Below are 25,742 nucleotides of genomic sequence, written 5' to 3' on the forward strand. Positions count from 1 at the left end.
TGTAAAAGCTCCTGGACATCCATTTCTCAGCAATGCTAAACCACTGGTAGTTTCTGAACAGTGCAGGACCACTGAACCCATGCAATGCTAATTCTGAATTCACACGATGCTGAAGATGGAGCCTGTGCACCTTTAAATTGTTTTGCTACGTGCAGTGATGACTGTGCTTTTATAAAGGGCAAACAACAAGTATTTTAGTATGAGAACTGTTCAAGTAAGTTTTAATAGAGTGCACCAGTGAATCAAGATGACTTGCATCAGATTTGGTTCAATGAACATCAGATAAAAAAAAAAAGAAAAGGGGCTACAGTTCTTTCTTTCCAAACACCACCCTTTTTCTAAGGCAACAATACACGTCCATTTCCGAACATAACTGTTACATAGGAAAGCTACATCACAGTACAGTATGTAAAGTCCATCTTGGTCAAGAAGCCATTAGAGAATGGCACATTTACTACACTTACAGCTTTCTAACTTAGGGTTACAGAGTTTACCACAGCTTTTTTTAAAATTTTTATTTTTTAAAGTGACGATTTCTTAATGAACTTTCTATTCTTCACAAGAGTGTGCAGATGGGGCCCATATGTTGATATTACAGTAATTACGACATTAAATAACATTGCACAACCAACCTCTATGGTTAATTCAGTACAAAAGAACAAGTATTAAAATGTACCAGTACTAGTGGTTTTACATAGTTTATCATCATTAATTATGAAGGAAAAAAAAATGTGGGGTTGTTTTTTTTTTTTTTCTTTTCTGTAGGCAAGTGCCTAATTACAAAGCTGCACATTACAGGCATAATGATGTGGAATAAATACAAGAAATCTGGTAAAATATTAAACACAAACAGGTTACATGGGAACAAACTGTACAACCACAAAAGCATAAATCAACAATTTATCATTATAAACAATGTATGTTTAGCTGTAAAATATTATGTGGAATTGCATGTACTCTTTGGGGGCACATGTTCCAAAAGCCAAGCTAATTCCTGAGGTGGTATTATTAATTTACACAATTGGTCAACACTTCAGATTATCTTGTGCTATTAAACAGTCCCAATGTTAATATATTTCCATAAAATGGAATTTGTAGTATTCTGAAGGCAGCAAATAAGTGATATTTTACACCAAGATATTCAAATGAAATTATTCCGGTTCTCCATTTTGGTGCTACATTTGTTAATGGGCCATGGGAATAAGCACTGGAATTTGCAGATAGAAATCACTTATGCCTGGTTTCTGTTCCCCCACAGCTCTGAGCTGGCCAAAGGCAGAACAAATTTTCTAAACTGTAAGTGCCAACACTGTAAACATATTTGTCTCTTTTTTTTTCAACTAAACACTGTCCAATAACAAGGATAAGAGCCAAAGATAAGCAGGAACAGTCTCATGTAGAACAAAAGCCAATTACTCATTGACTTTTGGTTCAACTCATGAACAATTTTTAAATAATTAAAAATGGTCATGCTACAGTTGTGGAAACTAGTTTGTGCATTTGACTTAGGACACAAGTATTTAAAAAACACATGGTAGAGGTAAGACTTATAAAACCCACCAAAAATGTAAATGATAGGGAAGAACTTTTCCAACTCAAAGCATCAAACATACATTTCTGTGCAGAAATCTAGACAACTATACAAGATCTGAATTTAAGCAGTCATCTTTTTATTATACAACTCTATGAACATAAAATGAACAGAATGCTCTATATACTTACCTGTACATGTGAACATAACTTCTTTAGCTACAGTTATTTAATATAGGTCATACTGGATTTAACTTTACAATTCTGAATAACTATGTATAACCTTATTGCAATAAGGGCAATTTCTACATGGGGAGTTTCACAGGCCAATCACATTAGGCGAAACCAGTACATTCAAAGTGTAGATCATGTATGAATCTTCCCTGATCCCAAAGAATTTAGGTTCTCTTTACAGCTTAAGCTCGTTTGCTATCTTGGATGCAATGTTCTTAAATGCGATAGAAGTCCCAGATATTCTCTTGAAGCGAACTCCATTGAGCGACAATCGTGGCAGTTTGCAGACTTCCATCTCCCACTGAACAAGGCTGTCTTGTCGTGCATCACCGTGGACACAGAAGAGCAAAAACCTCTCTTTTTGTTCGTAATCACAGTTATTGGCATCCAACACTTTCCGAATCTCTCTCATCATATCGTTCGGGTCCATAGAACTCGTGGTCTTCATACTCCACGTGAAGCGCAAGGAGCGTGGCTTCGAATCTTTGCTATCCTCCTTCTCTCTGTCTTTAGGCTCCCCAGAAACACTCCTGGAACAAGTGACACACAGCAAAGTCAAAACCAGAGCAGTGTAGCCGAGAGAGAGAGACGAGAAATACAGTTCTTGAACAGGGGTTTCTAAACTGCCATTGAGATGCCACAAGTCATGGGCAAGCTAATTCAGGGAGTGGGATGGACACTGCTGGAACAGCCCTGCCCCACACGCCTCGCGCGTGCACTCAGCACAGCACCGTGCCACTGTAGTGGCACGCAGCAAAGCAAGTTTGGAAACCCCTGCTCTACAATGTTCTGATGACAGCATGTGCAATGGGAACTGCAGCAGACACACGTTACTCCATACTGCTCCAAAGAAAGTGGAATCTATGTAAAAGCATGACTGAAGTTCTGCTGATTTCATGACCTGGAGCATGCCATACACGAACAAAACTGAAGTTGAGGGACACAACCCTGAAGCAGAAATCATACTGTAAAAGCAGCAGAGGAAGAAATCCCACCCTGCAATTCACAAGTCTTTAGTTAATTCCCTCCCTTCTTTTCTGCCTTCCCCACCTTTTGTATTTGTTCAGATTTTTGACCTCTCTCTGTGTCGAAAGACCTTATAATAACATGTTTTATTTTAATTGATGAGGCAAATTTTGGGCTGTAATTTAGTTGTGAACAGCCTGTTGGTCACCATTTGAGTATATGGCCAGCAGCTTTTACAAGTAAGAAACAGTGACGTGTATTTTACAAATACAGACAAACTATTTTATTTGATAAAGGACAAAATTGCAAGGGAACAATTTCCAATTAATGCTCTTAGTCTGATGCTTCCTTATCAAATAGATTACTTGTTCCATTGCAGAAAACATTTTGAGAGCCAGCACTAATTATTTTAAAGTAATTCCACAGTCAGCTGTTATCTGCTTTTGCCCCAGGTATTTCTGATGCTGATGCCTCCCCATCCAACACTGGGGAAAGGTGCTGCTCTCATTTCAAGTCTATAAACTGTCATCATTATTCAGAGAGGAGTCAAAACAAGCAGTTTTAATTCAACTTTGTGTGATCCCCAGAGAACCACATTGAAATTAAGAGACAGAGCAGGGATAAGATCTCAAATGACTTTTTTTTAGCCCAAAACAGACACTGTAGGATGACAAAAAGCAGAGAAAGCTAGAGAATGAAAGCAAGAGCTGAAAACAACTTTACACTTAATTTGAACAGTCTCTTTTCCCTTTCCATGACCAAGAATTTGACAGCTAAGAGACTCTGAATTGAAAAGGGCTAACTTAGATAAATGCATTGTGTATTATATACAGTGTATCTGGGTAAGAATGTGCTGTTTATTTTTTTTTTTATTAGAGGCTTTCTGTTTTGAAAACTAAATTAATACTTTCTGTAAATGACCAGTTTAGAATGAATGCAAACTACAATGCCTGTTCATTAGAAAGCAGAAAAATAAAGAGATATGCACTGTGCTTAAGCACACCAAAAGCTGAAACATGGCAAAAGAGCAGATATACTGGAAAATGAGCATATGAAGGAATGTTTTATTGCTAACAAAGTATCTATAGATTTGTGTACAGTAGTTGCCACAGAAATTCAGTATTTGGCAGTCACCAACCCTTCTGTCTGAATGTCACTTGCTTTGCTTCTCAGAGCAAGTGACATTCATTTCTCAGGGACTATAAGGTGTTTACTTATGGCAAGCAGCAGTTTTAGTAATGAGCAGAGTATGTAACTATAGTAAAAATTTAATAGATACATATATACACACAGACACACAAAGTGTTTACACTGTCCACTGAAACCAAAAGTAAACACCGTTAAATATTTGTAAGTCAAATCATGATTCTAAGTGCCTAAAGGATTGCTTAACTCCTATAGGGGGTGTTATTATTCAAAGGAATATGCTTACATAAAGTTTGGTATTAAATACTTCGCAAGAAAGTAGAAATGAGGGATACAAAGGACCTCGACAAAACCCCCTCCCCCCAAATAGAAAACATTTTTGAAATACAGAATACTTAAGCACTATTCTCTTTTACATCCTGATTTAAAAGGCTTTAAGAAATCACTTGATTTGAAAGACCTAGGAGCGAAGTATTAATAGTGACTCCTCACCTTGAGGTGTCAGTTCTGCCACTGGCTTCGCCTTCACTTGGATCCCTCAAAACAAAGTTAAGGTTGAGATTCAATGATAAAGGTGAAAAATAAAAGTTAAGAAAACCTAAACCTAGAACAATGTTAAATAGCTACTGAAGAAAAAAAAGAATCAGTATAATAATGTTAAGCCTAATACTGTTTAATAGAATTTTTTCACAACTGTAATTTTATTTTCCCTTTATGACACCTTAGTATTTTTCTGGCTCTGATGTGCAATTGTTGAAAATTTTCCCAATTGTTGGCAAAATTAACATGTTGTTCTGAACCTACTGCAGACAGAGCAATGGCCACGTGTAACTCCAGCAAGCACAGAGGAGCAGTTGGTCAAGGTGGTCCAGGGGGGCTCCACTCTGCACCCTTGTGGGTCAGGCCTTTGTGTATTCCTGAAAGCACTTTGAGACAAGCCCATGCTTAAGCACACTCAAGCAATTAACAATAAGATGTGCCTAAGAGTTTGTGGGACCAAAGGTTTGAAGCCCAGTTCAGGAAGGTTACTTCAACATCTGCTTAACTTTAAGCAAATCAGCTGTTACACTGACTTCAGTGAGATTACTCAAGATTAAATATATCTTTAACTTGTTGCATTAGAGCTGTGCTTTGCAAGGAACTGTTTTATATTATGTCTTTTTAGTATGAAGCAACTTGAAATATATCCCCAGATTGTGTAAGCCACTTAGGTGTGTTCCTAGTGCTACTGTACCAATATTTAGCACCCAATTCCAATTACCTGATTAAAGTAATACCTTCAAAACACTAATACTTTAGTAACTAACACCAGGGAAGTATCATTTGACAAACTACTGATTCAAAATACTTCAATACCCTATTTACTAAGCATTCTCATTAAGCATTTATTTTATATACTTACCAGAAGAGGCATTTACCCTTGTCAAAAGTTAGTAAAAAAAGTCTTTCATGACACTTTCTAGTAAAAGTATACTTTAAACCATTATTTCCTGAACAGTACAGAAGTTAAAAGTTATGTGATCCAACTCAAAAGAACAGCAAAAAAATAACCCCCTGGACCTCCACCCAGGTAATCCCAGCCACTAAGTCATAAACAACTCAAATTAAAAAAAAAAATTAAAAAAACCAACAAAACACCCCACTATCACCAGTAACAAAACAAACACACACCCTGCAAGGCCGTGACAAAATATACTTTTAACATTATAAAACATACTAGGAAATTGTATAAAATCTTCTATAATAAAGATACATTTAAAATACATAAATTTAGTATATCTTAATTCTAAACACATAGTTTAAAATACTATTTTAATATTTTAAGATAACGAAAACATTATTTCTTTGATCTAACTCTTAAAAACAAAGTCAAGATACCATTCCTTGCAAAAAACAAGGAGCTATTACACAAAAAAGCAGCCTGTACTCTTGAAGTTGAATAGTTACTCAACAGAAAATACCTTTCTTCCTATTTAGAAATCTACACTGACAACAGTCGGCTAGCTTTGCTGCAATACTTTTTTTCTCTTTAAAGTCAGAGAACAATTCTCTCCTTACAACTACGTAAGGGCTGGAGATACTAATAATGGAGGATCACAGTCCTGTATGTTCAGATTTCTGGAAAAAGAAAGTAATTCATACACTTTTTTCTTTTTAGATCTTCATAGGAGGTATTACTTAGACACACACTGATACACTATCAGCTCACCAGATGAAATGAATAGATAAATCACTAGTAGAAAGAGGCCAAATGAAAATTAAGTCCCCTTTTGGGAAAGCTCTTGTGACTGCTAAGTCAACAGTCACTTGATCTTGAACAGTGTATTTGAAAACCTCTCTCAGCACCTCTCCTCACAGGATTATTACTGATAGCATCATCATAGGAATGAATGCAGATCGAGGATGTGCGCGTTTTCTTCTTTCAGAAACCTGAACTTACATTTGAAGAAGCTGATGACGTAATAAAACAGGCTGTATGATACTGTAATACTATTATTTCCACACTTCCAGATTTCTGCCTGTTTCTAACTTCTCATTTATTCACAGATTTTAGAATTACCAGAAATAACTTGTGAATACCTACTCCTTTTAAGCACAGCAATAAAATTATTGTAAATATTGCCCTTGCAACAAACAAACTGCATCCAATTAAAAAAGTAAAATATTGTTAATGTTAAATAATGACTTATTTTGAAGTCACTCTTTTCAGTATTTAAATAAATTTGATTTTACTTTAATTGTATCACAGCTGTGAAACAGGAGCAAAAGCCCCTTTTGAGCAGTGCTCTTTTGTTCCTTTAAGGTAAAGAAGCAAATAGCTGGTCAAACAATGGTTACAATATACACACAGAAGTGAAACAAGGCAGATTCTGGAAGGCACACACAAATCAAGCAACATCCTAACTAAATTTATATTCACTTCAGAGTTAAACTGGAAATTGTCAAAGACTTCTCAATTAAAGTCCTGCTTACAGGCTGGGCTTTTATAATTCTTTTTTCTCTTGAAACTCGAGGTACCAACCTGCGAACAAACTTGGAGGTGATCTTGCTGATGATGCCTGTGGATGTCCCTCTCCTGGCGTGTGCGAACGCCCCGGTCTCGTGGGAGGGCGAGGCGGGCGGGCCGTTGTAGGTGGCGTTGCGCCGCTCCCGCAGCTGCTCCCCGTGGAAAGTGCTGCGGCTGGAGCTGCCCCGGGGAAAGCGGGTCCGGTCTGGAGTGGTGGTGCTAATGCTATGAGCAGATGGGGAGGCAGCAGGCACTCTTTGAGTTGCACTGCTGGGAAAACAGAAGCATAAATAACGAGAAAGACCAGGCTAAAAGCCCTCCTACATGACAACTGTTTCTCAAAGATGGGAAAGAAACCCTGCTCTTGATTCTTTTTAAAAACGGAATGTGCTACTGATTTGCTTTTACAATTCATACTCTGTTTGATTTTACAATGAAAATATCTCTTGATTATTTCTATTTCAAGTATTAGAGCTGTTTCGACTGGATTACAAACACTTTGATGTCTGTCACAAACTGAACAAGAGCACTTCTGAAGCGCACAGCAATAAAGAAATGCCCATTGATCTGTTACCTTGGTCGGTAAGCTTCAGTACCATCTTTGATGGTTGGCAGTGTGACTTTGATAGGGTGACCAGAGGCAGACATAGACTTTTGATGCCGAGGGCGTGTGGAGACAGAGGCCACTGCAGAGCCTGCGGAGGATGTGCTGCTTGCAGACATTTCCGTCAGGCTTTTCCATGGTAGCAAGGCAGCAGGGATGGACAAATGGGAAAAGAAAGGTTAGTGTAAAACCCCTTACAAAAAAGAGAGAAAAGAACTCATTTGTTCTTTTAGAACTCAGCAGTGCTGCTTAATTAAACATAAGACTGAGTGACCAGGCCCCCTTAGTCAGCTAAAGTAAAGAATACAGAATTCTAAGAAAATTACATTAATCCATAAATGAATTCTCCATATACATTAAGTTAGGCCTTTTCATTCCTCCCAAGATTAAAGCTTACACACACATTATTCAAAGTAATGAAGGAAGACTACAATGAATGCCAGGACATAATAAAAAATACTGAAAAAGAAATTCACAAATACTTAAATAGATTGATTAAATAGACTCTCCTTTCATGAATACCCTTATTTGCAGTTAAAACAAACATCTATCTAAAACATGAAACATTTGGAACTGCTGTCACATTATCACTTGGAAGTGACTGGTTTTTAAAGGACCAATTTGTCCTCCTCTGGACAGTGCCCTCCAGACACTGCTGGGCTGAGTCAACTCTTTCAAAGTACAGTTCCTTCTATCAGTACTTTTATTTCTCCATCCTTAAGTGGCAAGAAAGATGAAAGTAGTGGCAAAACTATTGTGCCATTAATTTTTAAAACAAAAGTCAAATGAATTAAGGCAAAATACAGCTTTGTCTCTACAAGCATAAGTGAAATTGCATTAATAATGTATTAGCAATTGGAGTCCCACAGCTAAATATCTGTAGCAAAGAGGTAAAGACTTCAGATAAATAATTAGATGACACAAGACATTCAGCTGTGCCAAATCAAAACTGAACTGCAACAGAACACCTTGTAGGAAAGGCAAAGAATATATCTGAAAAGAAAATTCTTCCTAATTTTTCAGAATATGCTCAAAGAATTGAGCACAATATTCACTGCACTCATGAAAGGAACAGGGATTAAGAATCTTTCATCTTTATAGAAAGATTTATTTATAAATTTTTAAAATAAATTTTTAAATTGTATCTTTATAGAAAAAGTCAACTGTAAAATGAAAAACTTTGAAAAATACTTTACAGTATTTTATGTACTAAATCTCTTGAAAGAAAAATATCTGTTAGATCAGAAAAAATACTGTAATACATATTATAAAGCTTTATCTAAAAACCATCTGTTATCTGCTTTTTTTCAAAAAAGGATTGTTACTAACTTTGTTCAAATATTTGGAACTATACACAAAAATTTGGGAAAACATTTTTGAAAGCACTCATCCAATAATTTGAAAATAAAATGCTTTAAGGAAGTACATTAAAAAGCAGAAAACTAATTTTAAGTGTCTAATTAAATAGTTGTCTTCTATGTGTTCCACACTCATAATTTTACTGTAAATTAACAACCCTGTACTTCTTATTTCCAAAATTTTATGCATCATTAAAAAATTCAAACATTATGACAAAAAACAAAAGAAAACTAGTTTATTAGATTATGCTATTTCATGCTATGAATTTTTTATTTTACAGTAACTATTGTACTTGAATAACTGGAAAAGCATCAGAGTAAGAGCTGTTATTTGAATCAAAATTTTAAAAATCTAGTTTTTTTTAATTATTCTCCATTAAAGCCAGTATTTTATTTTTCAGTCAAGTACAGGGGTTAAATAACAATGGGTATCAACAAAAGATTTTTAAAAAGACTAACTGGCAGCGTTAAAACACAGTATTACTTAACAAAACATACTAAATTGAGCTTCACTGTCATCCCAGAAATAGACACAAACTGGTTAGCAACACTATGAAAATACTATTTAGGCCAAAAACTTATATGAAAACAATCGACAAATTTTAACCATTTCAGCTTTTTGAGTGGTTAGGCAGGAAATGAAAAAGGATCAGGCTACACTGTCAGAGTAATCCATCTGAAGCTCTCCACAGCACAACTGCCCACTTAGCAATTAGTTGTTAGCACAGTTACTTACACCTGTGTTGGAAGACAACTCTCAGTAATCAATGTGATCCCATAAAAAGAAGCAAAGGCCAACTGACACATTTAGCTTAAAAATTCATCACAAAGAAGCAGCAGTGGCAGATAAAAACATACGCTTGGACTTTATGTATTTCACACTGTGATTCATAATGGTATTTTGCATAACCTGCTTCTTCTGTGCCTCAGTTCTTGTACCCAAACTAATAAACAAGGAAAGTTGAACAATACCTGTTGTCCTTCCCATTCTGTATTGCAGAATAGCGATCTGAAGAACGTTCGCAAACATAAGTGTTCCTCCTTGTCATTCCACTACCAGAAAACACATTATTCTAAAAGAGAATTAATATCAAAGTTAAATTAAATACTTTCTACTGTATATCATGTTGTACAAAAATCGAAGCATTGGGAGAAGCAAATCAAAACAGTGTTTCAGCCACTTATGTATATTGTTAATGCTTCCAAATGTACTAAGTCAAGCTGGCAAAACAAATCACTTCTATCATCAGCTGTTTTTTTCCAATAGCTCACACACCATCTCATTACTGCACCATTGAGAATACACTGAGAGAACACAAGGAAGTTTAATTTTGCTGACACACACTTTACTAAATATTATTATGCAATTCCCACACACTGTGTTCCTGAATTATTTGTCCCTGGGATCAAACAAACTGGGATCCCAGATAACACACCTATGGCTGGCTGAAAGGCTTTCCTGCACAGCATAATTTTCCAACAAGGGCTCCAGTTTGCTGCTCCTGTCAAAAGAGCTTTCAAGAGGAAAATGGAAATACTATCAATCTGGAAATACAATCTACTATGGAAATACAATCAAGTCAGTCAACCCAGAAATTATGATGCAGATAACATGGCAAATACATCTTGTTGCAAAAATACAGATATTTCTTTCTGTTACTCATTTCAGTTTGGATAAACTTCCTAAAATGAGCCCAAACATACTCTCCATCCCTACCAAGCATAGGTTAGCTGCTGAAGATTTAGCTTTAACACGTGACATACAATTCTCACTTTTTAATACACTACATACTGAATTTGGGGTGGGAGAGGTTGCACTGTGCTAACATTACATTCTGATGCCTGCTGGCAAAAGATTTCAAATACCCTAGACTCGGGTACTGCAGGACATATTGAACTCTGCAAGATTTACTATGTTTAGGTCTCTCTCACCTACAGTTTTTCAGCACTAATATGACCCCACAGAGACCACTTAATAAACTGTTTTAAGGCCAAATTGTAAGGAAGATTAACAACTGCAATAATTGTTTCTGAAATTAAACTCTTCTGAGTTACCTAAATATGACTGAAGGTCGTAAATATGTTTTCAAGAAATTCAGCCTTTCTGAAGGTAACATCACATTACCCGAAGTTCCACAAAAATATTTTTAAATTATCCACATTAAATTAACTTTTTTCCACTTTAAATGTTTGAGTTTTAAAGAAAAATATTTACTATCTATGTAAGCTGCTCAACCTTGAACTACTGTTGTAAATTCAGACACAAATATTCCCCAATCATGCCCATCACAAAGCCTTTCAAAGTCCCCAAAATAGTAACAGAGCTAAAAATGCACATATATTGAAGTTGCCATTAGCAAATAAATCAATTTCTCATTCTTCACAGCAAAGATACTCCATTTAATTAGTTCCCACAAAGCAGAGAAATGCTTGTGACATATCAGCTTGTACCACACATGACTCTAATCAGCACTGGGGCAATATAGTTTTGGGAAAGCTCAGATACAATATCTAATCTTAGAAGACTCAAAGTTCCTGCATGCAATCCACACAACCATAATTTCAAAGACTTTTGCAAGGGTGGGGAGACAACAACCCATTAAAAAAAAAAAATTAAAGCATGTGCAGATGTATTGCAGACACAGCCTGCAGAACATTAGGAGTTAAATGAACTTCAGCATTTATTTTCCTTTCAGAAAATTCTAATAGAAATGCACATCATCTTTCCAGAATATCCAAGATGGGAGCATGTAGAATCCCAAAGGATAATGAGAATTCCTGCTGCCAGTCTACTGTACTAAAAGACGGCAAGAGTTTTTGTATTTAATAGACTATGTTGCCGAAATAGCATAAAGCATAATTGAATCTTAAATCATGATTCATGCATGTATTTTTCTCCTCACATGAACTCTTGCTCCTAAGTAGCTGTTTAAACACCATGCAGTATTTTTTTCACTGTGAATCCTAAACATCAATCTTACTGCACAGGAATTACCAAAAGGCAAAGCAGATGCTTTCACATTAGAAGAGACAGACTCTCCGATTTGGAACAAAGGTGTTTGAGGCAGTAACATGATAGCAGTTTACAGAACTGTGAATATCATAATAGAAACATTAAGAAATTATTAATTTGCTAGTTCAGTTCCTTAATACAATAGCCAGGTTGTAAATCATATCAGCAGGCACACGCACCAGGGAACAAGTGGGTTGTTCCCCCTCATCTTGCTCCATTTCTTAAGTCCAAAAGGAAGTGGCTTCAGAAAACCAAACAGCCAAATTTACAGAGCAAGGTCATGAGAGATATTTTGTAGGATTAATCAGATGAAGTCTCTGAATCAGAAGTCCGTTGACTTCCTTGCAGATAGAAAAGCATTAAAAACCAGAAAAAGAGCATTCCATATTGGCTCCATTCTTATGTTCTTTCCTTAAATATCCAGTATTTTTCTTGACAAAAACCGAAGTTTGCCCAAGTGCAGACATTCTCATGTTTACTGGTATGTTAGTGTTAGAAAAAGTAAAGTTGGGAGAGAAGGGAAAAGTTTATTTTAAAAGGCATCTACTGTAGCCTATTTCTGTCTGCCAGTAAAAGTTACCAGAAATAGACTTAGTGGCTTATTCAGTACCCATTATGTCTATAGCAATCTTGTGCTGCACATTTTGTTTAAATAGGGAAAAATAAATATAACAAGCCAAAAGCACACCCAACTCACACTGGTAACTGCACTTGACTTCTTTCTTTCTGGACCCACAAGTGGACTTGCAGCCATCTCTCCTTTGGATCCCACTGTAGTGCTGCCAAGTTTGCGTGAGACATCCTTGTCCCAGTCCTCTTTCTGTTCACTTTCCACACTGTTTGCCTGAGACCTTTTTGTGTATGACACAGCAGGAGGAATCGAGGGGCCAACTGCCAAATAAAAATAGAATTAATAAACACCTAAAAATAATCACTGCATCTTTCTTGGCCAAAGTAGTCTAAATATAATGCCCCGAGTCCAAAAAAAGCACTTGAACAACTCTGACAGCAAACTCAGCACACAGACCAACCTACTAAATCGAGCTGTGACAGCCTGTGTTCTTTTTACCCACTCTCTTTTCACTTCCAATTTGCAGTTCAGAATTACTTCCCATTTCACATCAATATGTAAAACCTAGAAGAACATTTTAATTCTTATTTTAAATCTATGCAATTTGTACAGTATTATGAAAAAAGGAATTAAATTATATTTTTCAATTTTTTTTAGTACTTTTTGCTGCATACCTTTTCCTCTTAATACTGCAAAATATTATTTCCCCTGAAAACCCTAGGCCTACTTTGTTTACAAGCATGTTTATACTTGAAAAATATCACAATTCTTTTCCCCTCATCATTCTTTAAATTGTTTTGGTAAAACTCCTCCATCAGTAGACTTTTACATTCCTTTGAAATAAAATCACATCAGCTAACAAAATGCAGAAAACAGTAATGTAAATTAGGCAAAGGGACAGACATTTTAGAAATATTTATAGCAATTTGACAGCTGAGAGAAAGAAAAAAATCTTTCATTTCATGTTTTAAATACATATTCTTTTTTGATAGAAGCATTTTCATCCGAAAACATTTCCTGAATACTTGATAAATTTGTTGTCTCTTGGAAGCAAACAATTTGATCCCACAGCCAAATGTAATGATAAAATAATTGATTTGCTGCCCCTGGGGTTATCCAGAGCAATAGCTGCCATTAGCTCCTAAGCAGAAAACACCCTCAGTGTCTCATCTAGTGAGCCAACCAAGTAGCAAGTCCAAAGAATTAAATCTGCAAGGCGCACGGATCCAGATTTACCACAGAAACTTTCATGTAGACACACATCACGATGAGCTACACAACAAATGCACAGAGTGGGGTGCCCTGCCAGGCTCACAAAACCCTGCCTATTCCCACTAAGCTGTGTCTGTAGCTTCACTTGGAACGCCATCCGCACCGTGGTCGCTGAACCGCCGCTGTTTCTGGTTGGTGGAGATGCTCCGCTGGACCTTCAGGTGAGCGGGGGACTGCACTGAGCTGTTGTTGAGGTCGCTGCTGGGACGAGACCTTTGACCCAAGTTGCTGCTGGACAAGGAATCACCTGCTTCAAACTACAAGGAAAACAGGTTTTCAAAGCATAAACGAAATTCAACACTACTGGTACTTTTATAGCATTATAAAGCAAAAAGTTCCAATCAAAGGCACTTTTAAAAAATGTAGCATTGTAACCAGAATTGAATATTCTTCAAGATTAATTTTATCACTTCATCTGTGTTTAATGTGCTTTAAAAACATATAGGTAAAGCTACATAGTTAATGAATGCTCAAAACAAAATTAGAAGAATGTTGACAGAAACAAAAATGGTGCTATTTTAAAACTGAAGCCACAGAATGGCTTCCCTTGCCTTTTTAAATTTTATTTTTAAGCCTAAGAGCATTCATAGCTCCAGAACAATTTTAAAATGCACTGGACTGAGTCAGAAGGACTAAAAAAGCAAGTACTGACTAAAGGATCCTTTATGGCTTTCAAAACATCTTTATAAGGTGTGTATCTCAGCCACTGATTTGTTCGTCTTTAAAAAGCGTAAGTTCTATGTAAAAGCAGAGGAAAAGACAAATATCCTCTTCCAAGCTATTTGAGCCAAAATTATTTTAGACAGATTCCCTTCATGCTCTGCCATCAGAAGGGAATTCTGGCTCAGAAATGTGAGAAAATGCACTCAAGGATGCACATATCAGATCTACACTTTCTTGGAACTGAAGGAAGGCCAACGAAGTAGCAGGGAAAAAATTCCTTCAAAAATAAAGCCTTGGTGTCTGTTTTCTTGAAAAATCCATGTGGTCCCAAAAGATGTACAGATCCTTCTAGTTCCAAAACAATCACAAGATTTTCAGCCACAAATTTATTAATGACTACAACGTAATAACTTATTGAATAATTCAATATACTATAAAACAGTATATGAGTGAGAAAGGATGAGCACATTTCTGAGAAATAAAGCATGTCACGTCTGAGTCGCCAGAAAAATAATTTCTATTAACTATTTCAGATTTAAACTGAAAACACACATGACAAGAAGAAAACTCAGCACTTAGAAGTCATGACACTTCAGATTAACAGCCAGCTTTTTAGAAAAGCAATTCAACATATTTACAAGCAAACACGAACATACTGGAGGATTTAATTTATTTCTTCATACAGGAACCAGCAAGATATCCAAGAGGATATGAAAAGAGAAAGACATTCTTAAGTTATCAATTACAATTAAAAAAAAAATGTTACAAAATAATTAATAAAAACATCACTCAACCCAGCAACATATAAAGGCCAAACCAGAAAATGTAAACAGCACTTACTTCAGGTGGTTTTCTACCTAGAAGCAGGTAAGTGGCCATGACTTCATCGTACTTTTGGTTTACTAAAGATTCATGGATTTCTTCTCTTGAAAAGCCCATTGTGACCATAATGTCTAAAAGTAAAAAGAGCCAGATATATCAGCAAAATGTGTTTGGGTTTACTGACAACTTAAGAACAGTGAAAACAGAAAAACAGCCTTATAATTTACAAGTAACTAAGATTCAAATCAACCCACTCAGGTTTTTTTGCTGTGCAAAACCAGAAAATGCTACTAACTCCCCTTTCTTGTTATTTTAATCTTGAAAACTCCCAACTGTATTATACAACTCTTACTAATTTATACAACATTCAATGTTATTCAACAACAAATAAAACACTGGCAAATGGAAACTATGAATAACTCCTGGGTCAAAACAGTAACTTTCTCTAACCACAGGAGGCAAGAAGTGTTGCCCTCATAAAATATGCCTCCTTCAGTCTGTTAAATTCTGTAGTCTTCTTTGTCTTTTGCTGTGCTTGTAGATTGATGTCAGCTCAGTGAAGTCACAACAGTAGTTATAAGGAGGCCATTGTAATAGAATTTGTCATTTAAATAAAAAGAATGCATTTTACTTGTATGATGAGATTGTAGGTCATATTCGTAAGAGTTTAGTTTGCCTTCCAAGATAAAACTGCCTGTGTGCATCAGATGCAACATCCTTTTGAAAGTCTTACCTATTCTTTTGGTGTCATTGAAATCTGGTTCAGGCTCAGTATATGGCTTTAGTTCTTCTTCTTCATGACCAACATTCATCCATCGATCCTTCATGATTTGCTAAGAAAATAAAAGAGCTTTAGGCCAACATGCCCTTTACCATACCCCATATCACTTGTGCTAGTTTGGCTGCTGAAAAGCAATTTGAAGTTCATAATCTGAATGCTGCTCTTTCCCTCATACCTTTTCTCCTCACATCTTTTTTTTCTTTTATCTTTCACATCCTTATGTTCCCATAAGTTCAATCCTCCTATTTACCATTCTCTATACAATCACCCTGCCTTAAATACCAGAAAAAACACTGAAAACCAAAATCTTTCATTTTGTACATTTCACTTCCATGTGCTCCTCTTGGTTAACATCCTAAGATGCTAATGCAATACCAGCTCCATCATGATAAAGAGCTCCTTTGAATAATAGCAAAGGAAGTGTGTAGAAACTAAGGTATAATTCAGGAATGTGCTAATGCTTCCTACAGTCATTAGTTTCAAGATCATGATGCCAACTGGTCATTTTTTCCTATGGATCTTCTCACTGCACTTGACCTAAATATGTTTCCAAGTTTGGCTGGAGGGACAAATGCCTCTTAACTCTCTCTACACCATGCAGTTATTTACTTCAAAAATTTCTCCTGCCTTCTTTGGAAAATTTCCTTCTGTTGTGGTCTGGATCTTTTTGTAGGCCTCAAGATTGATTGTCCAGAATCCCTAACCATCACAATTTTTCCTTAAGAGCACTTTCGTCTTTTAAACAGGTAAAATAATTTTCCCTCCTACAGCAACAGGCACACATGTCTCTTCAGGGACAGATGCTAATACTGCTCACTACATGGACACAAGAACAAAACAAGTGCCAGCAAATCTAGTCTCCCACAGGCTCCAAATCTGCCCTGCAAACACTGAATTAAGTTATTTCTCATAAAGAGCCAAAGACTCAATTTTCCATTGATATAACCAAATTCTTTGTATGTAGTGCTGCTGCCAAATTACAGACCCCAATAACTGCACCCTTACAAGAACAATACAGAACTTTGTGCCAATTAGCATTCTGCTGACAATAACACTTAAAAGATTTGTTCTATCATGGAATTGATTTTTTTTTGCTTTTGAGACGATAAAGAGGGAGGAATGGTGGACACATACTGCTATATTGTGCTTCTGACATACAGAGCATGAGTTTACTTGACAATAGACTAGGGTTATTTATTTGTAGCCTTGCAGGAACAGGAGAGCATGCCCAAAGAGTACTATGCACTCTCCGCAATCATAATTTTGTAAAGATACTGTTAAATAAATCTGAAGTTTAAGCACGATGAAGTGGATGACAGAAATCACTGCTCAAATTCTACCCCCCTTTCTTTATCCTTCTTGAATTAACCAGCAAGCCTGGAAATTCCCACTTACAGTTTTTCATGTCTCTTCAGTAGGTGGATCTAGAGTTCAACGTAATACGCTCTCTGTTTCCATCTACATTTCTGCTGGCTTCTGTCTTTTAAATACATGACCTCAGAGGCACACTGAGTTATTGTACAACTCTTAAACAGGCTCTTACAATTAAGCATTTTGAAGCGACACAAACAATCCAATTCCAGGATCAATACTACATTTGTGTAAGTTCTGCTGGGCTTTCAGTCAGCTGATTAAAGAGCAGCAGCCTTGGTGAGAATATTTAGAAATCTGACTCAAACTGTACTTCTTAAACATCAATCCAAACTAAATTTCAACCAACTAGATATTATTGATGAGTTTTCCCTCAATTTTCAGGAAAACTATCTAATAAACATCTGGTCTGGCTCAAGTCTTGTCTGTGTCAAAATTATTTTTTGCTTTATTACACTCTGTAAGCATAAATCTGCTCTAGAGAAATTTCAGAGCAACACTATGCAAAAAAAATTAAAGACTAGGGCAAGAGAGAAAGAGGAATTTGTTGAAAACTTGACAGTTAAAGAGGTATTTTCTGACAGTATATTTTTCCCATCTCTTCCTGGGAAAATTTACTGGTTTATAACAACATTCTCTTGTTTCAAAAATGTTTCTTCTTGGCTGCAACCATGAAAAAGTCTAGAGCAACCATTTAAATTAAGATTTGCCTGGTCTTTACCAGAGGACAAATGCTAAACCTAACCCATGTGGTGCTGCTCCTGTGTGGATCTCAGCTTTGATGCTGATGTCACTGCCAAACATCCTTTTGGATGGTCTGCCAAAAATATGCATGGGAATTGAGAAACTATAAGGCTGGGACTGAGCAAATAATCAGAAGGCAAAGCACAAAAAAAATCCCCCCCCCCCCCCTAAGATGACATAGTTTTTCCACTTTTAGAAGCTTCCAACAAATTTATACTTTCATTCTAAACATGTATTTTTAGACGTGTTCAGACACAAATTTCTTTCCAAACCACATACCACACTTTTTAATTCAGCAAATGTGATTTCAGGAATATTCCTTTGAAAAAAAATGGTCATGATGCCTCTCTCTCCTCCCCTCAGGTTAGCATACTGATCAATGTCTGTTATCAGTATTTTGGAACTGGCTCAGGACCCTTGATCACACATAACATTTACTCTCTCTATTCCACACAATCTGACTGCCTTGTCCTTTCAGTAAGGCTGCTATCCAACACCTCTCTCCAGGGCCAGGAAGGAATTTTACAAGAACTGGATAACACTACAATACCTAGAATGAAAGTGAAATTAGATTTGAAGAGAAACTGCTAAAAATCTACATGAAAATTCAGTAAAAGAAAAAACTACTTCCCTAAAACCTAAACATGACACAGGTAAGCAGGGATCTTTGAACTGACTACACTCTTACCATTATGTCCTTTAGACAGCAATCACAGAACATAATGAGCACATATCAGTAAAGCAGAAGCCATCATTTACTATTCTCTCCAGAACAGATTTTATTCAACTTAAAACTATTTGTAAAAAGCCATAGACCAGCATCAGCTTGGAATGAGTTGCATGCAGGCAGAGCTCAGTGAGTGCATGCTTCCTTGCACAGGTAGCCTCCATGCCAGGAAGCATAAATCATGCCACTACGAACAAAAAGCTGCTTAAATGGGATTTATTCTCTGGAACACATCCACTGCTGCACAAGTGTAGAAAGATGAAACAAAAGTCACTAGTGATTAAGTCATGCAAATACTATTTTAAAAGTATTCTATTTATCTTCTGCTCTACTTTCATCTCTGTGGTAAGCAGATGTTATTTTAAAAAATCCCTCCCTGTTAAAGAATTCACACAATAGAACCAGGCAGCTTTTAGAGTGAACTCTACACCAATTACTTGTTAAATATCAGCTATGCAACAAGTATTATCCAATACATCAATCTTGAACAAAACAGCCCCTTAAACACTGAAGCTTTTAGACATCTTACAAGTTGTGCACAGATATTCTCCACGTTCCATGAAAACAAAACTTAATTTACTAACAACAACAATCATAACTCATTAGAAATCCCCAAAACAGATTCTACCCGAGGGACACAGCAGGAATTATTATATATATAAATTCAGCTACTCAGAAACGAAACTACCAGAAGAGGGAGAAGAAAGGCTCAAACAGAAATAACTAGCCATCATTAGCTTACCGTTCACAGAGTTCTTAGTGTTTACATGTATTATGGCACTAAAACAAACAAAAAACTCCATACTCTTTTCCATCACCTAGTTACTCTTCTGGCAGCTATCCTTTTTAAAAAGTCATGAAAACGGTCAGTTGAAAAAGCTTATGGTACTGCCTGCTGCTGGTCTTGTTTTTCTGAAAAACTCCAGGAAGATATTTACAATCTTATCCCACTTTCCAGAGATTTTGAACTAGCTCCATTATCTGACTGAAACAAGTGGGAAGAGTTCACACTTTGAAATGTTCTTATTTTAGCTGTTAGATAGCTGCAATTAAGGGTAGATTTTCATTGATTAATACTTTCTATTTTCAAGCTGCACTGTTTCTGGGACATTTCCTTTTTTTTTATTTAACAAGACTTTTGCGCCCTTAATACAAGAATAAAGTATCTATCCTGAAAAATTAAGAATTCTCAAGCAACTGTTGTACGTATTTTATTCTTTCTTAATTTGAGTCCCCTTTTTTCCAAGAAAAAATGACTTACTTCCAAGCTGCCTCTTTTTATTGGATTCAGTACTAGTAGCTTCTTCAGTAGATTTTCACAGTCTGTGGACATATAGAATGGAATGCGGTACTTCCCCCTCAGTACTCGCTCCCTCAGTTCCTGTAAAATCAGAGTTTTAAAAGAGAGCTCCTGATGACACAGAAGATTTAAAGCCAGCAGAAGCCAAGCTTTCATACTGTAACTGTACCTTTAGATTCTGACCATCAAATGGCAGTGATCCACTCACTAGTGTGTACAAAATCACCCCAAGGCTCCACACATCCACTTCAGGGCCATCGTATTTCTTTCCTTGGAAAAGTTCAGGAGCAGCATAAGGCGGGCTGCCACAAAACGTGTCCAGTTTATTACCAACCGTGAACTCGTTACTAAACCCAAAGTCTGCAATTTTAATGTTCATATCTGAATCAAGTAGAAGATTTTCTGCCTAAGAGGAAAATAGAAGAGGACAATTTTTGTACCAGATTAAGTATAATATATGTATAGTGTAATATATCATTTATCAATAAATACAAAAATACATTTTCTATCTAAAACAGTTCACCATCTGCCTCTTTCTTGCAGAATAAAAGAAACTAATCCCCTATACATGTTACAAGGACTGAAAATCAGAAATGTTTACTAAAAAAAATATAACTATTAAAAGCAGCTAAACAAACTGAAAAGTCAGCTAGTGAATCAACTATGAACATTTTATATTCTGGAAGAAATAACTTAGTTCAGCTTTAGAGTGAAGTATCTAGACATCTCAGAATAGCAGTTGAAGCTTTTGACAGGTTCATGCCAATTTCTGATGCCAAGGAGAGTAAATCTAATCCTAGACATCATTTACCATTATGGCAGAGTAAATGTTAGAAGGAATTTAAGACTTAAGAAGAAGATATATTCTGCTTGTAAGATGAAACACTTCAAGCTACATGCTGTACTTTAGCATTCTGTACCAAAAAAATCCTCTCCCTTTTATTATTAGTGTTTGTTTCGGCAACACAAAGGTGTCAGCACTCAAGTATTTAATTATTTTCACACAGAATGTATTCTATACATCTAAGATTAATGCCTGTGCAGCAATCATGTGAATGCAGTGCACCACATATACATAGATGCAAGTGTACAGGTACCTGGAGAGTCAGGAAACAGTATCTTACATTTAGCATCACAGGTAGGTAAGAAGATTAAAAGGGTGAAGTTACAGAAATACTAATATATTATTGGGGGAATAAAGTGATTTCTCAAAATGCAAGGATGCTGTGCAAGGAGTCAGCAGAACTGGGTAATGCTTATTAATCTGAGTCTCAGCTCCTGATCTGCATGCCAGCAACACAAGAGAGCACCAAGCAGAGCAGGAATCCTTCTTTTTCAACAGGAGGCCAGATGTTATCAGACTAGAGGGTTCACCTTATTGCCAAACAACAATTTTACAGCAAGGAGACATCTCTCATCAGATGCTGTGCTCAGAATTTAACTCAGAAAATATAAAAATGCTTCAGTTCACAATCAGAGAAGCAGCAATCTAATTGTCAGCAGATTTGATTGAAAGAGTAAACATGATTCTCTCTGGGTTTGAGCTTATTTTTAATAATTTTGCTTACACTAAGTAAACAGAACAGCAGACAATTAACTACCAGTATATCAAGCCAATAGCTGCACAACAGAATTTAGCCTTTATCAGGAGTAAAATACAGCCCATTTTTACAAACTCTATCCTGGAAAATATTTTATTTTTCCAATTCATGACCTGTAGTCCCAGCTGGTTCCAGCTGATGTGCCTGCAGACAGACTCACAGAGCTGTTTTCCAGATCTGACAGCCTTCTACACTACTTCACAAAGACTTCATTTTCCTTGTGGTGAAAACAGTACTGTCAGTGCAGCTGCTCTGTGATTACAATAGTCCTCCTAGTTCAACAGTACTCTGCTACCCAAGTGCCCCATGTTTTCAGGTTCCTTACTTCAAACAAAAACACCAAAAGACCTTTTTAATATGCCAAATAGAAAGACGATGCTCTTATTGATTACATGTTCAGAGGAAAAACTATGACCTGAAGAGAGAAGTTCTGTGCATCACAGGATGAGCAAAGCTGGAATTGGTTAGAGCCCTTTCTAAACAAGTTGTTTATAATTACAAAGTAAAAAGGAGACAATTTTTCTACCAGAATAGCCTGGACAAACTTGCATATTTTCTTACACATCTCTCCAGTTTAGTCTGAAATAACTTGTAAATAATAGAGTTTACCCTGTTATTAAAACCAAAAAGTTGTATCAAAAATATCCAAAGTGGTGCTAGACCTCTGTCTTGTTGTGCTGCAATATCGATTGCTCAATGTGCTGATACTGTAGAGAGCCAACAGAAGCAGATGAGAAGACAGACACCACTTTAAAGTTGCTTTTCCTTCTCTGCAGCTCCATAAGAAGAGTTTTACATGAGACAGAAATGTCATATCACTTGGAAAGAAGAGATGAAGGAAGTACACCTCCTCAAAGCCACACATTTAGTCTTTTCTCCTCTGGAAAATGTATTTTTCATCAGCTAGGCTGACTGGCTCTCAATCACACTTTACTCTGAACTCTTCAGATGAGTCTAGCGTAACTCCAGCCAAGAGAAGACAGAGAAAAAAATCAAATAAAAGTTATTTTGGAGCCTGCCTGGATGCCTTGCAAATAGGAAGGAGATCAGCAGCAGACTCCTCGTGGCAGGTAGTTCCTGTGTGAATGCCGCAAAGCTGTGTTGCATAGGCCTGAGAGCATAGCCTGTGAGCTGTGTGTGTGTTATGAAACTAAGAAATGGAGGAGAGGTGGAGGCTCTAAGGGGCTCTGGGAGAAAGAGCAAGACACAGGATGCTGAGTGCAGGGGTTAACATAGCAAGATTCAGTCACATAGCTGGGCTGAAGGAGCCAGAGCTAGATAAGCGCGAGGAGGTGGCTGGCTCCCTACTCCCAGCCAACCTAGAGAACCAGTGAAGGGCTTGTCCTGGCTGGCCAAGAGGTCCCTGGGTGCAGCCTTCTGCAAAGCTCAACAGCAGTGGCTGCAGTAAGCTCCAGGGAGCTTGACAAAACATTCACAGGCTCCAAAACATCAGGCAAGATATAGAGGAATTTTTTTTTAGTCAAGAAATCCAACCCTTTTTTCCTTCCTTGCATTCTGACTTCTGAGTGCTGGGCAGGCACCTCCACCATCAGATGATAACACTTCTGGGGCAGGGACAACTCAGCAGAAAAGGATGTATTTATTTACTATCCATCCTCATGTGCACATGCAGGAGCTGGCAGATTGACAGGTATCAGGGAACAGATTTGTAAGGATGAGGTTGAAGGAGTGCTGCAGTGCATTATAAGACAAAAGATACTGGTGAAGAAAAACCCTTAGGAATTATTCAACCTCAGCTTTTCACAAGTATTCAGACACATTAGTAAGAAAAAACCAACACCAGTGCTTTCTTTGTAAATGTTCAAAGACATCAAAGCAACAGCACAAGACAGCTTTTAAGTGAGTGAGGATGATGTCCAAGTCCCATGATACCTAAACTTGGCATGAAGACAACATCAGGCAAGGCTTAGGTCGTACCTGCATTTGCTGAACTCTTAATATGGTCTGGTGGTTTACATAGATAGATTACTTAAACGGCTTAAAAAAAATTCAACTAATTTCTGTTTACCCTTAATTGATTTTTCCTGCCCAAATTAAACACTAGAATATAAACCAGAAATTAAAAGATATTAAAAACCTAATATATTTCTTATAAATCACTAAGGAAAGTGATTTATAATTGTTTTATATATTGTGATTTATTATTGTTTTATATATCCTTGCAATATACCTTAACTGGAAATATTTTAAATAAGTAGTGATGGCTGGTATCAATTGATCTTCTGCAGCTTCACTGTGTAGATACCAGCATGACTGCAGGTATAATTCTTTGGAGAGTGAGTCTCTTTCTTAAAGCCAAAACTGGAATGAAAGTAACACATTTTCTATTCTTGTCTTTCCCCTGTTCCAAGAGGCAAGCTACATTATTTTTGAGCTTCAGGAAATTGAGAATGAAATACAAGTGATAATTCCTTCATTCACATGTTTGAGGCATTCACAGGCAGTGGCAAGGACTATACATAGAATGAAGTTAAGTCTGTATGATAGGCAGCAAAAAGTAAAATAAGTAACAACCTACCTTAAGATCACGATGAACTATGCATTTTTGATGACAGTACTGTACAGCAGATACAATCTGAAACACCAACATAAGTGAAATATTTCATTTCAACTTCACTATAAGTTTTTGCATATAATTTAGTAATTTTGTTTCCTGATATGATTCACTAAAACATAACAAGTAAATAAAATGTTTATCTTAAAAAAATATTCATCTAAGGTTCTTTCATTAAAGCTTAAATAGTAAACCTAGAAAGTCCCTATAAGCAGCTCATTTTCCTACTAAAAAGAAGTTTAACACATACCCCTCAAGATAACTGGAGAACCAAATTTTTTAAATGCAAATCACCCAATAGCAGTAACTATTGAAAGGAAATTAATCCACCCTTCAAGACAGTAGCCAGATACATCAGCTCAGATTTTATCTTCTAAAATATCAACTGTGTATCTTTGCAATTCATCCCTAGCAGAACAATTCATTCATTTCCATGTCTTTCACATATACAACAAGAAAAAAAAGTCTAAAACAGCAAGTTAAGAGCAGTTTCTTTAAATGTTAATTATATAACTTAATTCTGAAAAAAACACCAAACTTGATGTATTTATCTGATTAAAGCTTTTCCAAAACAATCACTAAAACCAGAGTAAGAAAAGGATTGAGATGCGAAAGTCTGTGATAAGAAGATAAAAGCCTATAACAGAATAGCCTTCATATGAAACAGTGTGACATGACACAGCAGTACCTGTTGTCATACCAATATCTCTAGATAGAACAGCTGTAAAATTCTAAAATATTCAGAAAAGGATTTAAACCTCAAGTGAGTCACAATAAAAGAAGTGACTCTTAGGAACACCGACTAAAAGAAAATGTAAAACAACTTTACTATTTTTAGACAGTATGTAGGAAGCAGGTATTTTTCTCTTCTGGGATTTTTTTTCCACTGCAGCTTTAATAAACATTATCAAAAGAGTTTTTTGTTAAGTAAAAGAAATTTTCTCACACTCCTGTCTATCTGAAAATGACATAAATAGAAACAAAAAAAGAATGAACACGCTAATTTCATACCTGCCTGAATTTTGAACGAGCCTCTTTCTCTTTCATTCTTCCATGTGCAACTAGGTAGTCAAACACTTCCCCTGAGCATGACAAGGACAAAACATCAGTATTAATGTTTTTACTATCACACATACTTGACTATCACTATCAAAACATACTTGAAAACAACACACACCCCATGCTGCTCCTTTTCTTGAAGGGAAAGGAAATAGAAGCAGCCAACAAAAATTCCTTTTCACATTAGATTTCATTCATTCAAATAATAACTAAGAAGTAAAAATGGAACCCTTCATACTAAGACTTCTTCAATTTTTAAAATAAATTTACTTAACCCCTGTGAAACAAACAATCATGAAAAATATTAATATCGTGTGTAAGACACATTGGGAATCAGGCAACTTATGCACCAGATTTATTCTGCACATCTCTAGTGGCTTCACTTAACACTATTTATA

General features: G+C 36.3%; 1 protein-coding gene across 6 annotated transcripts in view; it reads right to left on the reverse strand.

The window, feature by feature from the left end:
* Positions 1 to 204: 204 nt before the first annotated feature.
* MARK1 (microtubule affinity regulating kinase 1) overlaps positions 205 to 25,742 on the reverse strand; it is a 56,453-nt gene continuing 30,915 nt past the window's right edge. For 2 of the 6 annotated variants that reach the window (XM_053938133.1, XM_053938139.1), the window contains 13 exons: positions 25,297 to 25,367; positions 24,250 to 24,306; positions 20,279 to 20,515; positions 20,071 to 20,190; positions 15,920 to 16,019; positions 15,205 to 15,317; positions 13,805 to 13,958; positions 12,556 to 12,749; positions 9,818 to 9,918; positions 7,458 to 7,616; positions 6,899 to 7,153; positions 4,369 to 4,413; positions 205 to 2,294 (listed from right to left, as the gene is read on the reverse strand). In XM_053938133.1, the coding sequence (XP_053794108.1) occupies positions 1,940 to 2,294; positions 4,369 to 4,413; positions 6,899 to 7,153; positions 7,458 to 7,616; positions 9,818 to 9,918; positions 12,556 to 12,749; positions 13,805 to 13,958; positions 15,205 to 15,317; positions 15,920 to 16,019; positions 20,071 to 20,190; positions 20,279 to 20,515; positions 24,250 to 24,306; positions 25,297 to 25,367 (1,961 nt within the window). In that variant the 3' untranslated portion in view covers positions 205 to 1,939. The remainder of the gene's footprint in view (positions 2,295 to 4,368; positions 4,414 to 6,898; positions 7,154 to 7,457; positions 7,617 to 9,817; positions 9,919 to 12,555; positions 12,750 to 13,804; positions 13,959 to 15,204; positions 15,318 to 15,919; positions 16,020 to 20,070; positions 20,191 to 20,278; positions 20,516 to 24,249; positions 24,307 to 25,296; positions 25,368 to 25,742) is intronic. The other 4 variants (XM_053938136.1, XM_053938135.1, XM_053938138.1 and 1 more) reach the window with 4 other exon arrangements.

Source organism: Vidua chalybeata, chromosome 3 (genome assembly GCF_026979565.1).
Source record: "Vidua chalybeata isolate OUT-0048 chromosome 3, bVidCha1 merged haplotype, whole genome shotgun sequence".
In the NCBI taxonomy this organism is placed as follows: Eukaryota; Metazoa; Chordata; class Aves; order Passeriformes; family Viduidae; genus Vidua; species Vidua chalybeata.